This window comes from Brachycentrus maculatus, unplaced genomic scaffold, assembly GCF_059751285.1.
Source record: "Brachycentrus maculatus isolate JH-2025_06_01 unplaced genomic scaffold, ASM5975128v1 h1tg000322l, whole genome shotgun sequence".
Taxonomy (NCBI): Eukaryota; Metazoa; Arthropoda; class Insecta; order Trichoptera; family Brachycentridae; genus Brachycentrus; species Brachycentrus maculatus.
Genome location: NW_028281071.1, coordinates 864,284 through 884,903, shown reverse-complemented (window position 1 = coordinate 884,903; position 20,620 = coordinate 864,284). Strand labels below are relative to the sequence as shown.

Genomic DNA, 20,620 nt, shown 5'->3' with positions numbered 1-20,620 from the left:
ATTTTTGGACTAAGTACTACTTAGTCCAAAAATGCAAAAAAAACGTACAACAAAAAAATGTCCCTTACTGTGTTCTAAGTTTGAAAAGCTGAGTACGGTTTATTTTTCACTCCTGATATAAGAGGTTTTTGACTTTTTTATGTTTTTCAAATATATGTTGTAAATAATCTCCTGTATTTTCCAGATGACAAGGAGGTGGGCCCCTGCCACGCCACGGTGCAGTTCATCGTGTACCTCGTGGAGGGCGGCAGCGGGCGGCACACCCGCGAGGCACGCGCCCTGCGCTCCTGGTTCCGGGCCCCCCTGCCACCCGCGCAGCGCCACCGCCGCGCGCAGGACTTCTTCCGGGACCTCGTGTCGCCGCCGGACTTCCCCAGAGGTGCACAACCGAGTCGCTCAGCTCAATCGCGACAACTCATTACACTCGATTGCTTAAAATAACTAAACTCAAACGCGCAAAATCACTAAACTAAATTGTACAAAATCACTTAACTCAATCGCGAAGAATAACCGAACTCAATTGTGCAAACGAATGTTTGATAATGCCCTAACAAGGCGAAACAATTGTCACAATATAATTTTTTATGTGTTTTTTGTTAATAAAATACAACTTAGTAGACTCAAAAAATCTGTGTTTGATTTAAAATTAATACATAAATTCGTATGACCATCAAATTTTTGGTACATTTCTCAAAAAATGCATTCTAAATCACACTTAAAGTACATAAAAATAATACATTTGTCCCAAAAAATATTGGCGTATGACAAATATTCTATTACCCAAAATGATCTAGATTATATCTAAGTAATGGAAAGTTTTATTGAAGAAATGTTGGTTAATTCAATATGTTGCGATGATTAACTGCATTTATCTCAAATATTTTTTGGTAGAATATCTTGGGTGATAGAGAAATTAGTGATTTAACTTATACCTGCGCCGGGCCAGATATTGTGGCCCACGGAGCTGCCTACTAGAATCGTACGGGCCAGAATGTCTGGCCTACAGAGTGGTAAGAGTTAATCATAACATTTTGAAAGTGTACAAATACTTGTTCACGAATCTGGGTTTCTCCGCTAAGGAATTATTTTTACATTTTGACATCTCAACATGGATGAAGAGGAATATGAAGAGGAGAAGAAACCCAAATTGGTGAACAAGCATGTAGACACACTAAAAAATAACTGGTCCAATTATAAACCGCATAAAAATTGAAAATCATTTTGATTAAAATTCATTTTAAGTGGTAACCAAAGGTTGACCAAACATATATAATTAAGAGGTATGTACATTTTTGCTTTACTTACATGCACTTTCAATTATTCTTCTTACAGATTACGTTGGATTCATTAAAAAGATAATGAAACTAATGCAACATGAATACACGTCCCTGCAGAGACTTGAAGTGGAGTTAACACAACTTGCTGAAGCCACTCCACCTCCCAGACCACGTAAGTGTCACATAATGATGTCATTTTTTACCCGAGGCATTATAAAACTACCTTAAATATTGTGATTACATATAAACAAATATTTCCCATATATTGATTTTAAAGCACCTCACAAATCTAAAAAACTGTTTTTTTTTAACTATTGGGGAGTAAAGTAAAGGTCTCCAAAAATATGTTGAAAATATACAACTGACTATTTTTTTTTAAAAACATAAACTATGTTGCAGATCTACAATTTGAGTAATAATTTTCAGAATTAAAAATTAATTTAAATAATTATTACTCTACTAGATATTTAGAAAATATTTAGAACAGTGCATTTTTTTTCTAATTTTAATGGTCACATGAATTCTTCATATCGCTCAATCCTTTCAACAACGTCATATCTCAAAAAACTTGATTTTTCAGGAGATTGTTTTTAATGCTTAAACATATAATAAAATGTATTAAAAATAAATATCAAGCCACTTTTTGAACTTTTTATTGTGCAACAGTTCTTTTTAGGTAAAACCTGGTTTTTTCTCCATTTGAAAAATATTAAGTATATTTTTAAAAAATAATCAAACAATACCTTTTTTTCAAAATGCAAAAACTACACTTTCTGCCCTTTAGCGGGTAAATGTTAAGTTAAAAATATGCCGCTTTTGCTGGGATATAGTGCATTTTCTGGGCATTCCGAAAACATGCTCAACTGAAAATTTAAGATTTTTGATATATGACGTTGTTGAAAGCAGTGAGTGATATCTGGACCAAATGATTGAACAGCAGATTCCAATTTTTATTTTTTTATTATTATTCAATATGGTTACAAACGTTTTTTAAATAATTTGAATTATTTTTTTAGACATTTCTACTTTACAATCTTAAAATTACAACATTTTGAGTGTGTCCAAATACTTGTTCACAAAATCTGGATTATCTCCAATTACAGGAGTTATTTTCATATTATTTTTGACATCTCATCAAGGATGAAGAAGAATAAAGCTTCTTTACATCTCACCAATAGATGTCTCTAGTGAAGTTCTAGTGATTCAAGAACAAGGTTTCTAAATTGGTTCATATATATATATAGAATTTCCAAGAATTTGAGTGATGTGGTTGTCAATAATGGGTAGAATTGGTGAATGTTTCACGTGTGTAAAGTGATCACTTAAACCAGCCTATGACGGTCGTCAGCCCCGTAAATGCCCAGACTTCCATATTCTTCTTCATCTTTGATGAGATGTCAAAAATAATCTTTAAATTAATAACGCAGTTCCCTCCAATAAACAGACTAAGCTCTTGTGCGTGGAGAGGGACCTACACTTATTGTTTATTGTTTATTGGTAATTTATCTTAAGCATTTTGCAATATGAAAAGTGAACCTTTTGGGTCCGAGAGTAAATTATTGGAATACAGTCAATTCTGTTTAATAGGGACCCCAGTTAATTAGAGCAGTCACTTAATGGGGCTAAATGTCCTGGGATCTATGTGTCCCTATTTATCAGAATTGACTGTATTGCATATACTATGAAAATCGACTGTATCATACTATGAATTATTTATGTATCTTGTTGTATAAATGTTAATTTTTATCGGTTATATTTGTAGCGGGTAGTTACAAGATTATACACTTGGGGCAGGTGAACGGCACTATGGGTACTTTTATCATTCTTTGTGTGATTAACATTTTGTGTTGCTACAATTCTAAACACCCTTCTTTCACCGTGTGACTTGAAAACAAGATATGCTTTGTGATTATATTGTGATTTGTTTTGTTTGTAACTCGCATACATTTTAACAAAGTTAAATATATTGGTCAGGTTTGTAAGTAAATGGAATAGTTCAAATTATCTTTTAACTGATTAAATTACAAGAATCATCACGAAAAATATTAAAGAAATGCGAAAAACACCACATAAAGAACATTATTCAAAGACACTAGCCGCTCAACAGAGAACTAGGGAATACATGCTGACATGACAGCAACACCTTGTAAACAAAGAAAGCTGTGATAAATAATAAACCCTTTTTACATAGATAGCAGGAAAAAAGTATTAAATAGTTCCCTGTGTTTTTGCATAATTTCACATATAAAAATATTAGATACTACTCTAGTCTGTTCTTGTTCAATACCATTGTGGTAGTATGATGTCTTATAAAAGTGGTTGACATGTTAATTTTTTGTAATGATTTGCACATTTGTCTAGCTAAGCGTTACTTATTTGTCTATCCTTTAAATTTTCAACCAAGAAGTGCCTTCTTTGTCACTAATGTTTGAATTCTTTGATGTTTATTACTGGATTGCTAGAGACATCTGTTGTCTTCTTCACATAACACTACTCATCATTACACTTTGCACAAATGTTATAAATTAAAAACATAGATGGCAATGTACTCCATCTTAGTGATTTTATTTTATTTAGCCCATGATTGCTTGATTTTAGTGGTTTTCTTTTAATTATTGTTTAACTAATTTGTTATTATATTACTGTCAGTTGATTAAGGATTCGCCTTTTTACTCATGCATTTTGTAAAAACATTCCAATGATGAATTTTAAATATTTGTCCCTCGTGTAATGACGGTATTTTGTTATTTTTTTCTAGTTTCCGTTGACGAATCTATTGGACAAATAATAATCATTACAGTCAAAAAAGTATTGGAACTCATCGAAGCAGCGTATCCTAATCCGATAACGCCCAAGGAAATAGCAAGGTATGTATGTCTTTTATTGTCATTTTACAAATCAGATTAAAATGCATAATAAAAAATTATAAAAAAAAAAAAAACTACTGACAAACCACATCAGGTGTCTTGGTGGGTCTCTGCCAACAGTCGGTTCCTGAAATATGTAAAATAAAGCTGTAAAAATTAAAATGAATATGTTTTATTATATCCGTGTAATAATAATATAAAGTTAAAGTAAATTCATGAAGACAGTAAATGAATTCAGCAACAGGGAATAAATTTCAGGATAACATTTGGCCGTGTGACACAAACAACGCTTTTTCCATGGAGTGAAGCATCCTATCTAAACTCGGTTCTGTAGTCAAATGGCTCTTGCTGCTCTTACATTATGTCTCTTACACTCACTTGTATTCAATGATGTCATTCTCATTAAAACATATATATGCACATATTGGGAATCAAAAACAACTTATAATATTAAAACAAATAAAAAAATTAATTATTATATTAACGCATTGTTTGTGGGAAATGCTTAAAAGCGTATTGTACATACTGTTAGTGGAGAGCGGGAGACGCTTATAAGCCTTCTATTTGCTTACTTAGAGTGTGAGACGCCTAAAAATATTGTACAGATTGAAATTGGGTTTGCGGTTACTTGTAATTAGTACACGACCCTCATAAGTCTACTAATTAGGGTCGGGGTTTATGAAAAAACCGCCCTACAACAATTTGCTAACCATAAATAATATTGAAGCACAAAATCAAATGTGTAATAGCATTAATTTAACAAGACGTCTGCGTTACAAACTCGGTTCCGGTAGCTATGACAGTTGCGACTGTGGTCCGCTAGTTGACTGGAATCTTTAAGTAGGAACATTCTTTATCTAGTATGAGTATACACATCTTTAAGGACATTCTTTATTATATTTTGAATATTGAAAGCATTAACTTTGTGGATCATAGTGATATATTATTTTGAGAAATAAAAAGACTTTGTTTTTTGATCCACTCACATTTGTACTAACAGGGTTTATCAGTTTTCAGTCATAAAATAAACCCTGAAGAGGGCAACAGGTTGGTTGACTAGTTGGTTGTTAATAAAAATGTGAGTGGATTGAAAAACAAAGTCTTTTTATTTCTCAAAATAATGCATTTTTTATTAGCTAAATGGTCACCATGGATTTGTCCTATAAATCAAAAATTTTACTCAGATACAGATATAATTCTAATATTAAAAAATATTATAAAATTGATGTTAGTTCTTACCACATAGAGATGATTGTTTGTATGTTGCAGTGGCCACGGATGGTCTGAAGAAGAGGTTGCCGACTGTCTCCAGGAGCTGGTGCAGAGAGGAGAAGTTCGAGCCCTGGAACACGGAGCCTTCACAAGGCATCATGAGACTGACACACACGTTCAGGTAACTTGTAATATTGTAATGTATACATTATTATGTAATATGATTTAGAATATGAGGACGACGCAGTTTAATAGAAACATCGATCGGAGCCCTGCAACATATAATTGACTCCCTCCAAATAAACTCCGCTCGGTAAGGCTTAAGAGTGAATGCCAAAAGACCAATGTCATGTGCAACTCGGCCTGTCTGGACCGAGATCAACAACTTACTTGTGAGGGACGAGCGCTCGTTCGACTCAACACCTTCAGATACCTTGGAACACTCATGGTGGAGGATGGTAGTGCCCAGAAGGAACTGAACGTACGGCTCGGAATGGCAGGAGACAAATTCAATAAAATGCGCAATGTCTGGGACTCACTGCTTTACTCGACAAAAACCAAGTGTCGTCTCTTTAACGCCTCCATCCCAACAGTGTTGCTGTGTTGATGTGAGTCGTGGCACCTCACCAAAACTCAAAGCAAGAAACTAGCAAGTTTTGAAAATAGGTGCCTGAGGCGAATACTGGGTGTAAAGTGGTATGACTTCATCAGGAATGACGATGTGAGAAGAACTCAACAGCCCCTCATACTGGAAGTCCTGAAGAGGAGAAGGTGGACATGGTTGGGACATGTCTTTAGAATGCCACCTGAGAGCATCAACCCTCCATGTCTCTTCTTCGGAAGGCCGCTGACGACCATTCACCAACTATACTCAGCGGAACTTCGAGACGCCAGACTGACCTGGAAGGAAGCCAAGGAGATGGCGCATGACAGAGTGACTTGGAGACGTCTCGTGTTAGCCATATGCTCCACCTAGGGAGTGAACATGTAAAGAAGAAGAAGAAGAATACATTATTCTGTTCTCCAACTTAAATACCTTCTTTTCAACATACGATCCTGCTATCATGGATATGTCCAAAAAACACTTTGATTACAACTTGAAATACTAATACATTGTTTTCAGGAAACGCTTAAAAGCGTCTTATACATACTGTTGGTAAAGAGCGGAAGACTCTTACAAGCGTTCTATTTGCTTACTTTTGGCACGAGAGACGCCAAAAAACATTGTACAGATCGGAATTGGGTTTGTGGTTACTTATGATTAGTATCGGCTACCGTTCTGGAGGTCCCGGGTTCGATTCCTAGGGGGGGTCAAATAAATATATGTGATTTTTTCACTGTAATATTTATTCAATATTGCCCTGGACTGATACTTGAAGCGGAGGGCTAATCACCTTTCCTTCATGTGAAAACGATCAATAAAACACTGTGTTTATATGGCGCAGTGCCCTTTGCACCATTGGAGTGCGGATTAGGGTTTTAAATATTATATATGATTAGTATACTGAGGGTTGGAGGGCAGACTGAGTATAATTAGGGTCTGAGTGAATTGAATAACCGCCCGACAGCAATGTATTAATATGTACTGCTACGATTTTTAAAAGTTAGATCTTGAAAGGGCGCACATTGTCATGTGTATCTGACTATCCAAGCTGGTATAAAATAATTTAAGTCATATATATATATGGAAAGACCACCGACCTCTACCCCATGGTAGACGACTCCCGGACAGACCACCAAAGATATGGGTCGATAGCTGGGAATCGACAACGCGAGAGGCTAATCCCTCTTAAAAAACAAGCCACAAGGCCTACAACAAGATGAAGAAGAAGAAGATATATGGAAAGGGAATGCTGATTTGTGATACTAGTTAATATGATCTTCATATCAGTCATTTACATGAACATCACAACTTGAAATTCATGATTTATTAACCAATTAATGCTTTTGAATGAGCAGTTTTCGCAGACGGCGCAAGTGTTATATCGCACCAACCGGAGCACTGCCCGTGTGTTTTGACTTGTTTGCATTACATAAAATAAAAAAGTAAACTGAGCTCACCAGTTCGTGATGCTTTTTGTTAGAAATTCTTCGATAAATTACCAAATATTATTTTAATTTAAATATATATTTTTTTATAGTTAGACTTGTTTTATTTTGGTGAGGTAAAGTTTTGGTACCATTTTTGTTACTTTTGTTTTGTTTTTTGAACTAGACAACTTGTAAATCACGTAAATTGTTTTAATAAAAAATAAAATACCCTGATATTTTTAGTTCAAATTTGTGAGAGAAAAAAACATTGGCATTATGTGGGTTATGTTGATATTGCACAATATATCGCCACAGAAAATCACTGTGATAAGGATTCATGTACCATTATCTTCTAATAGGTGGAAACTGACCGGAGCATTTTGTCGTAACGTAACACGTTACGATGCGAGCATTCAGGCAGTCAGTACACCGAGCCGAGCGCTCCATCCATAGTTTTGGATGCTCGGTGATGTTCGCCGCGAGCGATGTTACGAAGTTATGTTACGACGAAATGCTCCGGTCAGTCTCCACCTTAAGGCTTTGATGATGGGATATATTTTTATCAATTAATACTTTCTTTATGATTTCATAATTAAATGTGTATACATATTCCTCTCAGGTGGTAAAACAGATGCCGACAGTGGCGTCCTCCAAGCAGCCCAGTATCGCCATCATAACAGCCCTCTACTGTGAAAAGCTGGCAGTCGATGCAATGGTAGATAACAAAGAAACCTTTGTCAGATACACAACAGTTGGTAAGTGTTTTATTTAGTATTTATTTATTAAAAGTTAAATAAAAACATTGTAAATAATAAAATGGTGATCTTAATGTGCATTCTAATGATATCTGAATGACGTTTTACAAAGAAAAGTGAAAAGATTTGATTGAATCGGCCTTCAGAAAATTTTGTACAACACAATAAAAAAATAAATATATTGTATAAACCGATTCAAACTACATGCGTGTATAAATTATGTTTAATTATGGTTATGTGCATTCAATACTTTACAAAAATAAACAGCTACCATTTTTATTATCAAACATTCTTTTCCTATTCATTTTCTTTGGCATTTATGTATCTTCAATAAATAGTAGCAGAAATCAGAAATACAAAAAAAACTATCATATAAATCGCTTAATTACTACACAGACTTTATTTCACATAAATACTGTTGAATCATTATTCCTTTCGGGCGAATATCCCTCAATAGATAAAGTTAACAACTGTCGTAAGATGTTCTAATTAAATACTTATCTGCCAATTTCAATAAAATTATAATTTTTCAAACTTCGTTGTAACCTGAACATTTTTGGTGATTAATTCAAAGGATTATTTTTTTCCTTACACCTAATGGAGCAAAAGTTCTTACTTCCCTGCGAGATTATTGTGAATAGTGCTTTGTGGAAAATTCTATATGTATACACTAATTGGCTGTCCAAATTCAAAACACAGTAAGGGACATTTTTGTAGTAGGTTTTTTTTGCATTTTTGGACTAAGTAGATTCTACTTAGTCCAAAAATGCAAAAAAAAACCTACTACAAAAAAAATCTCCCTTACTGTGTTTTAATTTTGGACAGCTGTAATGTGATTGATACAATTTTTAGTATTCTACAATTAAACTGTAACAGTAGTCTCAATTTTCCAAATATTCAGATCGTTGACATATCTCGACTACATGATGTTAGTAATTATTTTACTAATAGCTCATAAATCACAAGATATTACAGTCTCAATATAAAGTAGTGGCCTTTAATTGCTGAAGGAGACCTTCATGCTTGTGATCTGGCCCAGTCCGTGCCATATCTCCAGGTATTTGATGTCGTTTACAGGCAGTCGGTGTTGGTATCTACTGTGCTGTACTCCGTCAAAGTACGCCACAATGTATTGTTCCGTGATCAGAAGCAGAATGTTGAATTGTTCACCTGGAACAAATGCTGTAATATATGCACTGTCATTAAAATCAGAACTGTGTAGACCTTGAGGGATATCATTTTTCTTAAATTATTCTTACATTTTATTTCCCACAACCCAAATATTACAATTTCATTTTGTGACTGCAACAAGAATCACAAATTAAATTTGATTGTAATTTTATCAATATATTTGTCATTTCTTAAATGTTGTCCGCAGATACTTTGTGGCACATTTTATAAATTTTATAAAATTAATCAACTTTGTTTTAACTGCTTGTTTATTAATACAATTTAACCCACCGGTTTCGACAAGAACCTTGTCATCATCAGGGTTTATTTAATTCTAAAACACTAAAATACTCTCACCAAAAACTTCCACACACTCCGTAAAAAATCCAAAAAAAAAAGTTTTTGGTGAGAATATTTTAATGTTTTAGAATTAAATAAACCTGATGATGACAAGGTTATTGTCGAAACCGGTAGGTTAAATTGTATTAATAAAGTGGTTAAAACAAAGTTAATTCATTTTATAAAATAAATTTATCAACTACATATATTTCTGTAATAAATATGGACATAAGGTTCTGTAAAAAAATATTATCCTCAGAAATATTTTAGTTTAGAAGTGTTTTAGACTTCCTAAAAATGATATCCATAGACAGAAGAAAATGATGTGTTTATCATCATATTGACTGCCTTTCTTCTCTCTTTAATATTAAATCATTAAACCAGAGCTTCCTAAAAAGTTTTGGAATACAACCCGCTTTTTAGACTAGATAACATCATACAATTGGGATAGTTATATTCCTTCTACTTAAGGCAATTTCTGCTACTATATTTGTATCAATAAATTAAAAATAAAAATTAGTACACTTTTAAATATGAAGATAATTCATTTTTAAAAATGTCAAAGATGGATATTTTTACAGTTTACTTTACAATTTACTTCAAAGGAGCATTAGAAATATTGAATTTTAATGACTTGTATGATATCAGCAATTAACCAAAGCAAATTACAAACAAATAATTGGGGTTTTTTTGAGATGACGGTTTTGTTCAAACATGAAGTCACGAAGCTAAGAAATTATTCATCACTCATTTTCTAGCACATCCTTATGTAAAATAAGCGTTATAAATTAATGGCAAATAACAGCTTATGTTGACTCTATTAATGAAGGGCTCTCTGAAGGCTAATCAAACAAACCATACTGTCGGTTCATCTAACTTGTTATTAAACATACAGCTATAGCTAAAAATTAAAGTTCCGATCTACAATAATTTACCCAATTTTTACATAACTCGGAAAAGGGAGGATGCTGTAATTTTTTCAATTAATTATAATCCATTAAAAGATGACAAAATGACCATGTCAAAAAAATTGGTAATTCAGATAAGAACAATCACATAAAATATTTGATATTGTGAAAAAGTGACAAACTTCACTAGGATTTATGTGTAATGTTATGTTGAAGCGTTGTATGGTACCAACCTGGTCCTATAAATACGTCGCTATTCATCTCTTCAGCTTGCCACATCCCATTGCACTTACTGTTAAGGATAGTCATTCCTTTGCTGAATATCATCTTGTGATGGTAAGCAACATTTTGAGGTTTTGATGAGAGATCGTATTCACACACCAAGCTAAGTGTAAATCTGAAACCAATATCAGTTTTCACAATTATGTATTGCATAATAGTAAACAAAATTAACAATGAGAAACCTTCACTTAATTTAACCTACTTTATTCTCGAAATATTACCTTGAAAGGGAAATTGAAGGCAATCAAGATGTTAACAATCCTTTCACAAGACACAAGCCCTTCTTATTTTTTTTGTTATTAAAGAAAAATAATAAAATGTTTTGCAATGATCTTGAGCAATTTATTAATTAATAAAATTTGACAGATGCCGTTGCATAGTTGGGTAGACACTTGACTACAAGACTAGTGTCGCGGGTTCGATTCCACCCAATTACAAAATGATTCCAAGAAATATTTCTTTTCAATTGGTCAGGGTGTTTGTAATGTGTTTCATATTTACTTTCCCTATCCTACTTACGGACATGCCTCTAAAGAAAGAGACTTTGCGGGCCATTCCTATATATAATAAAAGGTTCGTTATAATTTGATATCTCTTCAATACAAGAGACTATTGCAAATATTTATTTTTAAATATTTTTTAACTGTTCAAAATTAGTTTATGGCTATAAAATTATGCTTATTTATCTTTACTCAATGTTACTTTTTCAATTGAAATCATGAGTAGAAATTAGAAGCAGAGTGAAACATATATACTAAATTAATTTTAGTCAATTGTTATCTTTCTGTTTGTTCCATGAGGTTTACTTTATCTTTAAGAAGTAAACATTGCAAAAATGTATTTAACAAAGAACCTTTTTACTTGTATAAATGATTAAATTTAATACAATTACGAGATTGATTTTGTGGTTATTGTACCAATATAAAAATTAGTGAATCATCGTAACTTTTGACAGTAAATTACCACAAGGGAAGAACAAGTATAGAAAACCAACCTAAGAAATAAAAATATGTAGTATTATTAACTTTTTTGCCACCTTATTAAGCGTATTGTAATATAATGGGTGCGGGGTCTGGGCATAACATAGTATTCGAATCATGTAATGGTCTTAATCATTAGTACATATATCCTTGGTTTAAAAAATAAAACAAATCATGTAAAAAACAATCTATATGGCACAAAATGAGTTTTAAATTGAATCAAAGTAGTTGTAGAAATATACATAAATTTGAGGATTTTAATAATTGCATTATTTTTACTTCAGTAAAGGTCTTTTAGCAAAAATGTGAAACCATTTAAAACTTAATCTTAGTATGTACATTGTTTTTATTCATCTTAAAACAATTTGTACTGAATTTTGGATATTTGATCTGAAGTCTTATGTTAGACACTTCATTCAGATTACAATCTCATTTCAGTCTGTTATAAATTCAGTGAAAAAAATCTGAATTTCTGAATGGGTGATTTTAACTACTTGTACTAGTTGTATTTTGGCGAGAAAATTTGTCGTTGCAGGAAATTGTCACTCACAAGTTGAAACAAGACTGCCTGAACAACGCTGGGGTTAGTCAATAAAAACAAATGCATCAATATGTTTGACTTAGCAAATCATTACTGAGGAGTCGTAATACGATTTGCCTGAGCACTGTTCGGACTCATCAATGCAATGCAAATTTGCCAGAGTCACACTCGGGCTAGAGTAGGAAGAGACAGAAAGCAAAAAAGAAAAAACACATATCGGAATCAATTAACCCCAACCTTCCAATAGTTTTAGATTGCTGAAGCTCAAAATCAAGTCTTTGTAATCTCATTTTACCATGAAAATTAGTAGTGGAAGAATAATAATAATATATTTTGATTTTTTTTTTTTAAATATTGAAAGCATTAAATTTGTGGATCATAGTGATATTTATTTTGAGAAATAAAAATATTTTGTTTTCAGTAATCCACTCACATAATAATAACCCTTTCAATAGTTTTCACATTCTTGGGTCCATGTGTAGAATTTCACATGTGGTGAATGCATTAAGTTAGTCGTGTTTGTGTACTTACGTATCAGTATCGTAGGATATGGTCCCCTCAATCTCTATCTTGTCCCCGAATTGCAGCGGGCGCGGCAAGAGCCCCGAGAAAGGCCACTCCATGAGTGGTTTTTGTACGGCCCTCTTGCCTACGCTGACAGTTTGGCCCCCGAAACTGAAAGTTATCACAACTTAACATCAACAATAATCTATTACTGCCTCCTTATTACACAAATGAAGGACTGGAACCATACATTTGTCTTGTTTAATGCATTAGTATTTTTTCTCAATTTCTCCGCTAGAGGGATGAACAATGTAAAACATTGTACGAATAAACAGAGAAAGATGCCTGTCGTCAGTGTTGCCATATATACAGATGTATCTGTTTTGATACAAATTTTAGGCTGCCGTTACAGATGACAGATTTTACTCTTAGGTAGTACTTTTAGTTTTATACAGATTTTTGAAATTAGACATAGTATATGATAAAACAGAAGAATGAAAATATGTATAAATTTGAGCATGATTAACATTTGATAATATGTAGGTGAGAATTTGTTTTATATTGGAGTGCGTTATTTATTATTGGGTAGGGTACTATTTTGTCTTGGTCATGGAACATTACGCAATTTACTCAGCATACTGCAGGATACCCCAAAACATGTCTTTTTTGTTCATGCGACCGAGTCTTCATTTTTTATACACGTCGCGTAATACGCAACATTTTAATCAGTGCTGGCTGGAAGATAATTATTTTAAGACTTGTTTAGAAACAAGTGAAAAGGGTAAAGAATATGCATACTGTGAGTTCTTTTTCTCAGATCATGCTATTTGTAAAATTTCAAAGCAATGGCATATAGGCACCTACACATATTTTGGGTTATTGATTCTATACAGATTTCTAGACTATTTGATTCAGATTTTTTGGTTTGGCATATGGTAACACTGCCTGTCGTGTACTTGTATAAAGAAGAAAGCACTTTGATTAGTATGTCGTAGACATGAAAAATTATCCGGTAAATATAAACAAATACATCTGCGTCTTCATAATTGGACCAACCATATTTATAGACTTAACCGTCGTCTAACAATAGACCCACCCAAAAAAAAGGAAAAACAGAGAAACTCGATAAATGACAGTGACACGCTATGACATATATGATATTTGACATACCGCTCACTTCTTTCAACAACTTCATATTTCAAAAATTGTTGATTTTCAGTTGTGCATGTTTTCAGAATGCAAAATATTCTTCTTCTTCATTCTGCACCCAATAGTGCATTATGAAAAACAACCAATAAAAGATTTACAATTGCAATTTAAAATTTCAAACAACTGAGTAAAGTTTAGGGAGGTGATGTATATTCGATGCGTGAACTGTTAAGTATATTTTTAATTGTTACACTAGACAGTCATACCATATGAGTCTCTCTCCCATAGGTCCACTCAACACATTGTTTAAATTACTGTCCATTGTTACTTAGTATGACGCGGCCAATTGACCATTAATGTTATGAGTAACATAATAAAACAAATGCAAAAATGCATTCTGGGAATGCATTAAGGAAAAATAAAAACCAGTCTAGATTTTTTTTTAAATCCTCATATGAGTAGTGTATTAGGTCCTGTATTATATTATTCAAACCCTTATCTGCACCCCAATAGTGCATAGGGCACTGCATCATATAAACGCAGTGTTATCTTGATCTTTAACACACGAAGGAAAGGTGATCACCCCTTCGTTTCAGGTACCAGTCCAGGGTAATATGGAATAAATATTAGAAAGAAAAAATTACTCTATATTTATTTGACCCCCCCCTGGGAATCAAACCCGGGACCTACAGAACGGTAGCCCAGCGTTCTGACCATTACACTACGGAGACAGAAGTTCTGTATAATACAATAAAAATAAAAGTTAATTTTTTTTAAATATCAACACTATTTTTTTCTGCAGAAATTAATTTTTGTTGTATAAATGAATATTTACTTAACTTTAAACTTATGCTCAATTTTAAAGGTTTTAACGATTGAAGATTTAAAAAAAATAATCCGTATAATTCATTATTTATGTCAATATACCTTATGTATTCTCTATTTTTAGCCTAGGTATTTTAGAGTTTAAAAAATAATTGAAATACTAGAATTTACATTTTTATTTGGCTACACTTATGGTAAAGTAACACATTTCCAACATTGTAAAAAATACACCTAAAAATTGTAATACATGAAATAAATTTCAAAAACTTATTACAGTCATAAAAAACACAAAATTGAAGTCACATACAGTGTGAACATGTTAACCCAATTATTAGAAACATTTAGACAAAGTCACCTCATTGCTAATATAAGCAGTATTTTCATATCATAAAAATTTAATTAATTGATTCGGCAGACACTTTGTGGTAAAATCTATCCCTTTTTTTATTTAAGATTTACTTAGTGAATACCACTTATTCTTAAAATCTATTGTGACACGTGTTTTGATGCATTCAGCATCATTTTCAAACACCGGTGTGTTTTCAAAAACATTTTCGTACGGTGTTTGAGAATGATGCTGAATGCATCGAAACACGTGTCTCGATAGATTTTAAGTAATAGTGGTATTCACTAAGTAAAACTTAAATTAAACGCTTAAAATTTCTCTAAATATCTCATTTAAAGACAACAATCGCATCTGAAATCGTTAGTGTCAATAACTGGTGAAGTAGAGGGGACTGTGTTTCAAAGATATATCTGTTTACCCTATATAAATAAGATAATGTATATATTTCACATTGCATTGATAAGAATATCTATAGCAGAGGTTCCCAAACTCTTTTATCTCGTAGACCCCTTGCCTTACCTGATATTGATTTTTATCAAATTCATTAACTTCAAATGTATTTTTGACAGCCGGTATATGTAGTGTTACTCACTTTGAACCACACATGTTAGGTTTTATACATTTATATTTTAAATTCAAATTAAAACATAGACCCCTTGCAAGTTGTCATAGACCCCTGGGGGTCGATATAGACCACTTTGGGAATCACTGATCTATAGAATAACGTTCTTTAGAATACCAGGTTGAAGTTAATTTAACTTATTCCAGACACCATTAAAATTTTATCTTTCATAACTTTTGCATCCTCGCTGACGACATCATAATTATAATCAATAATTAAGATGAGTCATTGTTCAAAATAATTATATCAAATCATATTTGGACCACCCATGGCATTTTTAATGACCTCTTGATTGCGTACTAATATAAACAGCCAAATAAAAAATGTAGTTAATTTAAAAAAAAATTCAACTTAGACTTTTGTTATTGAATTTAGTTTAAAAAAATAAATAAAGTAGTGTTTTAACTCTTTCATTATTTTCTTTATTATTTTTTTACTTAAACGTATTCACTAATAAAATATATAAAAGGAAAAAGTTTTTTGTATACGCATAAGTGGAATTTTGTCCATAGTGGTATTTTAAAGAACCTGAAGTGTATTTTTAAACATATATGCTTAATTATATAAAAAATACTTATTCACTTACAATGGGATTCTAACAAGAAATGATATTGAAACAAATAATTATTTAATAATATGCATATTTAAAAAAATATATTTAGCTGTTCATACGTAGTAGGTAGGTACTAAGCATATAAAAAAATGTAAATAGTAGTAGTATGGAATACTAAAATTATATATGTACTGGTCAGTTAAAGATTATCGATAAAGAATCAAAATTTTACTTGTTTTACTAAATAAGGGCGGTATGGAATAATCAGTACTTAGTTTTACAGCAATGAGTCAATATTACACTCTAGTTTCAGGAGAAACTGACCTTTACATTGAAAGGTCTGTTAACTAGGTCAGTTCTTTCAATAAAATAGTGACATCACTTAGATTCCACTATCGAAATATCAAATAACCTTTAAAACAATGAATTAACAGTTATATCATCTCACAATATTCACAAAAATATAAAATATTTACAATTTGAGATAGCTTTGGAATTTTTAAAGCTTTCTTTTTACCTGTCAAAGAATCCAGGCGGAATCCGATCAGGTGTATATAACCTGATGTTATAACAAATCCGCTGTCGAAATAACTTATTTCTAAACTGAATCTGCACAACAATTCAATATATTTGTATTAACACTTATTTTTTGTTCACTTCTTGTTTTCTTTCGTTATCCTCGACTCGCTAAAATCTGACAGATCTTCCGAGCCGCGAAGGTGAAAACAATACTGTGAGCGAGAGCGCTTCCTTCGCCAACGCTGCGCGCGACTCAACAGAAATCTAACGAATGAGATGGCCAGACGAATACAGGCGTATTTATGTGTATGCCCGCCATATTTAGATTAGACTGTATTGATAAAATAATAATTAAAAGGTGCCTTACAATGGATCATTGTCAGACGGGAGGAATGTCTAATTCAACATACTCAACCTATAAAGGATTGTATTAGACTCGTTTTGTTTTTATAACAGCCGATATAATCAATATTTTCATTCATCATTTTCTTTTGGAAAATTCGCCTTCGTATTTACGAATGCTGTTTTCGTAAGTTGGTAATGAATGACGTCACAGAAACGATGGATTTATTTTAATATTGGTAACATTGCTAAATTATTGGCGGCTCTATTTGTTGATGTCTATGGTCCACCCTCCCCTCATATTTGTACACAAATGTAACACAAATGGTAGTGTAGTGGTAAACAAACAATCCACACTACTACTATAGTATAGCTCTATAAACCATAGATAAAAAACCATATGACGTCATAAAACGTTCGATGACGGAAATTTGATGACGTATGCGAACGCACATTTTTTGTTTTATTCAAATATCTAAAGTTTAAACCTTAATATCTCCCTTAGTTGTCTACAGATTTCAATAAGAATGTTATCTGTCTGGTGATTTTTCATATTAATTTATTAGCCAATAAACCAACATCTTGACAAATCTATTATGTGCAGATTCTTGGAATCGTTGTATTAATAGCTAACCATGCCGAAATAGTGAATGACATATTGTGTATTCCCGCCAAAACTTTTAATCCCCTTAGCGCCTTTGCAAACTATTCGTAATATCAAAATGTGGGCAATTTGCGGTCATTCAATAGAAGTGCATTTTTCAACAATAACAATATATAAATTTAAATTTCTCTAAATTGCACGTAGATTTTTTTGTTGTTCTTGTTTACATTAATGTTTTCATAAATTAATAAAATTTATTAACATCTATGAAAAAATATTGTATCTGTAAAATATCCAAATTTTATCACATTTTTATTCAATATTACCCTGGACTGGTATCTGAAGCAGAGGGCTGGTCACCTTTCCTTCATGTGTTAACGATCAATATAACACTGCGTTTATATGATGCAGTGCCCTATGCACCAACAGTTGCGGATGAGGGTTTGAAGAACAATTTCATATATTATTTCGAAAAATAAAAATACTTTGTGTTCTGATCCACTCACATTTTTATTAACCAACTAGTTTCGGCAACAACCTGTTGCCCTCTTCAGGGTATCATTTATTACTTTAAATGATACCCTGAAGAGGGCAACAGGTTGTTGCCGAAACTAGTTGGTTAATAAAAATGTGAGTGGATCAGAACACAAAGTATTTTTATTTCTCGAAATAATATATCAATATGATCCACAAAGTTAATGCTTTCAATATTCAAAAAAATAATTTTATAATGTTGAATTACTCATATTATTTATTTTAATATCACCTTGTTCCGTTCTATCTATATTTTCGGTCACACTTTTTGAAGTTTTTAGTAGTTATATAAATTAAATAGAAATTGTAATATAAGTTTTTGTATTTATCATAAAATTGTAATTTTACCGTGTTGATCTTTTGAATAGCGGCAAATGTAAATATTTGAAATAAAATTATATTAAATTTCATTTTATTTTTTACCGAACTATGAAGTTGCTATAATTACATTGTCATCGATATTTTTTACTTTCATTTCACGGTAATTTCATCCAGCATCCGTATTGGTTTAAATATTCAAATAGTTTGGTTTTTCCCTGGTATTTCCAATTTGTAATAGGGAACTCGTTTGAGAAAGCTATAAAATAGTTAACAGTTTACAGGTTAATATATATTTAATATTATCTAATTCTTATTTAATATTTAATATTTTATTATTATTGATCATGTATTTAATATTATTTTATTTGAATAGTTTAGTAGTTATAACTTTTGTAAAATGAGAATAAAAATTTATGGTAAAGAAGACGAAAATACAAACACCGCGAAAAATACTTGGCGGAGTAATTAATACCATATAAATAAAACAACTTTTTTTAATATTACGTGACATAAATGATTTTCTCTTCAATTATTTTTAAAGGGTGAAATAAAAATAATTCTATGTAGGACAAGGTCGTATTACCGATACTCCAAATTCGATACTACGAAATATACTTTGCAGAAATAAAATAAAAACATTTCATCTGGAAATAGCATTTTTTAGCCAGGGTATTGACTTACTTCCAATTCTAGACTAGCCATTTTCATTTCATACGTCACACTTTTTGCCTGCATGAATATGACCTCGGTTTAAACATAAAATGGTGTCCCTGCCTAATGTTATTTATTTTTCTTTACCGTGTAATAGTTGGTAGGTATGCAATTATATAAATTGTTGCATGTAATAAAAATAGATTTCGTACGTAATGATTCACTGCCTATAGTATTGCCTGCCATTGACCCGTCATGACGCATGCTCTCATTTTATGAGTAACTATTGTAGACGGAATTCCGCCATCAAATCAATTAACCCCGCGAAACCCGCATCAGGATTGGGAAGAGTACGTTTGCGTAAGACCCTACTAAGTGGGGATTAAAATTTTTTGATGGAAATCAGACATACATAATTTCCAAATTATTGTCTTGGGGAATCACTGACATACCAGTCATTTTTATTTGCGGTTGGATAAGACAATGCGCTAATTCTTAACGTCTTGCGAAAATGCCGATAAGGGTTTTCTTACTAAGCTGGCTTCATTATAACAGTGACGTAATATTTTAGACAATTGCTTGGTGATCGCGCGCAATCGTCTTTTTTAATGGTGCCGTTTAACCAGATTTTAGAATAATTAATCTATCTCGTCAAAAGCACATTACTCAACTACCAAACATGACTAAGAGCTAAGCACATCTCAAAAACAGGAATCTTAAATTCGATCAGGACCGTGTTTTTGTTCCTTTAGCGGTTTTTCCTCTTCATCTTAGTGATTGGGTTTTACCTTGGATATTTATCTGCTAAGTGGATATTGTTTTCTATGATGTAATGTGAATGATACAGCTGAATTTACCGGTAATAATTTGGATTTGTAGTTCGGGTATACGTCATTTTATCGTGTCGATTTTTTGAAATTCCTTCAGGCATAATTTTTTCAATCCGAGATTTTTACGACGACATTACACGTTATTCAACTCCATAACCCGATAATTTTGTGACGATATTTATTTCCCTTTACCATTAGCTTGATGGGACAAACATTAAGTAAAGTAGTAGTTCCTATTATAACTATTAAGAAAAGTAAAGTAGTATTAAAGTTTTTTTTTTAAGTTGTTGAATCGTATGAGGCAGAATACAGAGTTGATCTATAACTTGTCTTTGAGACTGTACTTTGCAACATTGAAAATTGTAGTGGCATACTTTGACATATACTAGGGAACTTTAACAGTATCGGAAAATCACTCTCATTCTCAAGCTTATTAAAGTAAAATAAATGCTGCTATT

At 32.2% G+C, this 20,620-nt stretch overlaps 2 protein-coding genes across 14 annotated transcripts in view; one reads left to right on the top strand and one right to left on the bottom strand.

The window, feature by feature from the left end:
- The window catches only part of LOC148304405 (uncharacterized), an 87,458-nt gene that overhangs the window by 41,047 nt on the left and 25,791 nt on the right, over positions 1-20,620 (top strand). For 4 of the 7 annotated variants that reach the window (XM_088268362.1, XM_088268365.1, XM_088268364.1 and 1 more), the window contains exons 3-7: positions 185-379; positions 1,333-1,449; positions 4,036-4,144; positions 5,414-5,537; positions 8,007-8,142. In XM_088268362.1, the coding sequence (XP_088124488.1) occupies positions 185-379; positions 1,333-1,449; positions 4,036-4,144; positions 5,414-5,537; positions 8,007-8,142 (681 nt within the window). Of the gene's footprint in view, positions 1-184; positions 380-1,332; positions 1,450-3,039; positions 3,088-4,035; positions 4,145-5,413; positions 5,538-8,006; positions 8,143-20,620 lie in introns of all 7 variants that reach the window. The other 3 variants (XM_088268360.1, XM_088268363.1, XM_088268359.1) reach the window with 1 other exon arrangement.
- LOC148304406 (galectin-7-like) overlaps positions 8,146-20,620 on the bottom strand; it is a 29,038-nt gene continuing 16,563 nt past the window's right edge. For 2 of the 7 annotated variants that reach the window (XM_088268370.1, XM_088268371.1), the window contains exons 3-5: positions 12,894-13,037; positions 10,793-10,956; positions 9,011-9,324 (exon numbers count right to left, since the gene is read on the bottom strand). In XM_088268370.1, the coding sequence (XP_088124496.1) occupies positions 9,140-9,324; positions 10,793-10,956; positions 12,894-13,037 (493 nt within the window). In that variant the 3' untranslated portion in view covers positions 9,011-9,139. Of the gene's footprint in view, positions 9,325-10,792; positions 10,957-12,893; positions 13,038-16,878; positions 17,156-20,620 lie in introns of those variants that run through there. The other 5 variants (XR_015838352.1, XR_015838351.1, XM_088268374.1 and 2 more) reach the window with 5 other exon arrangements.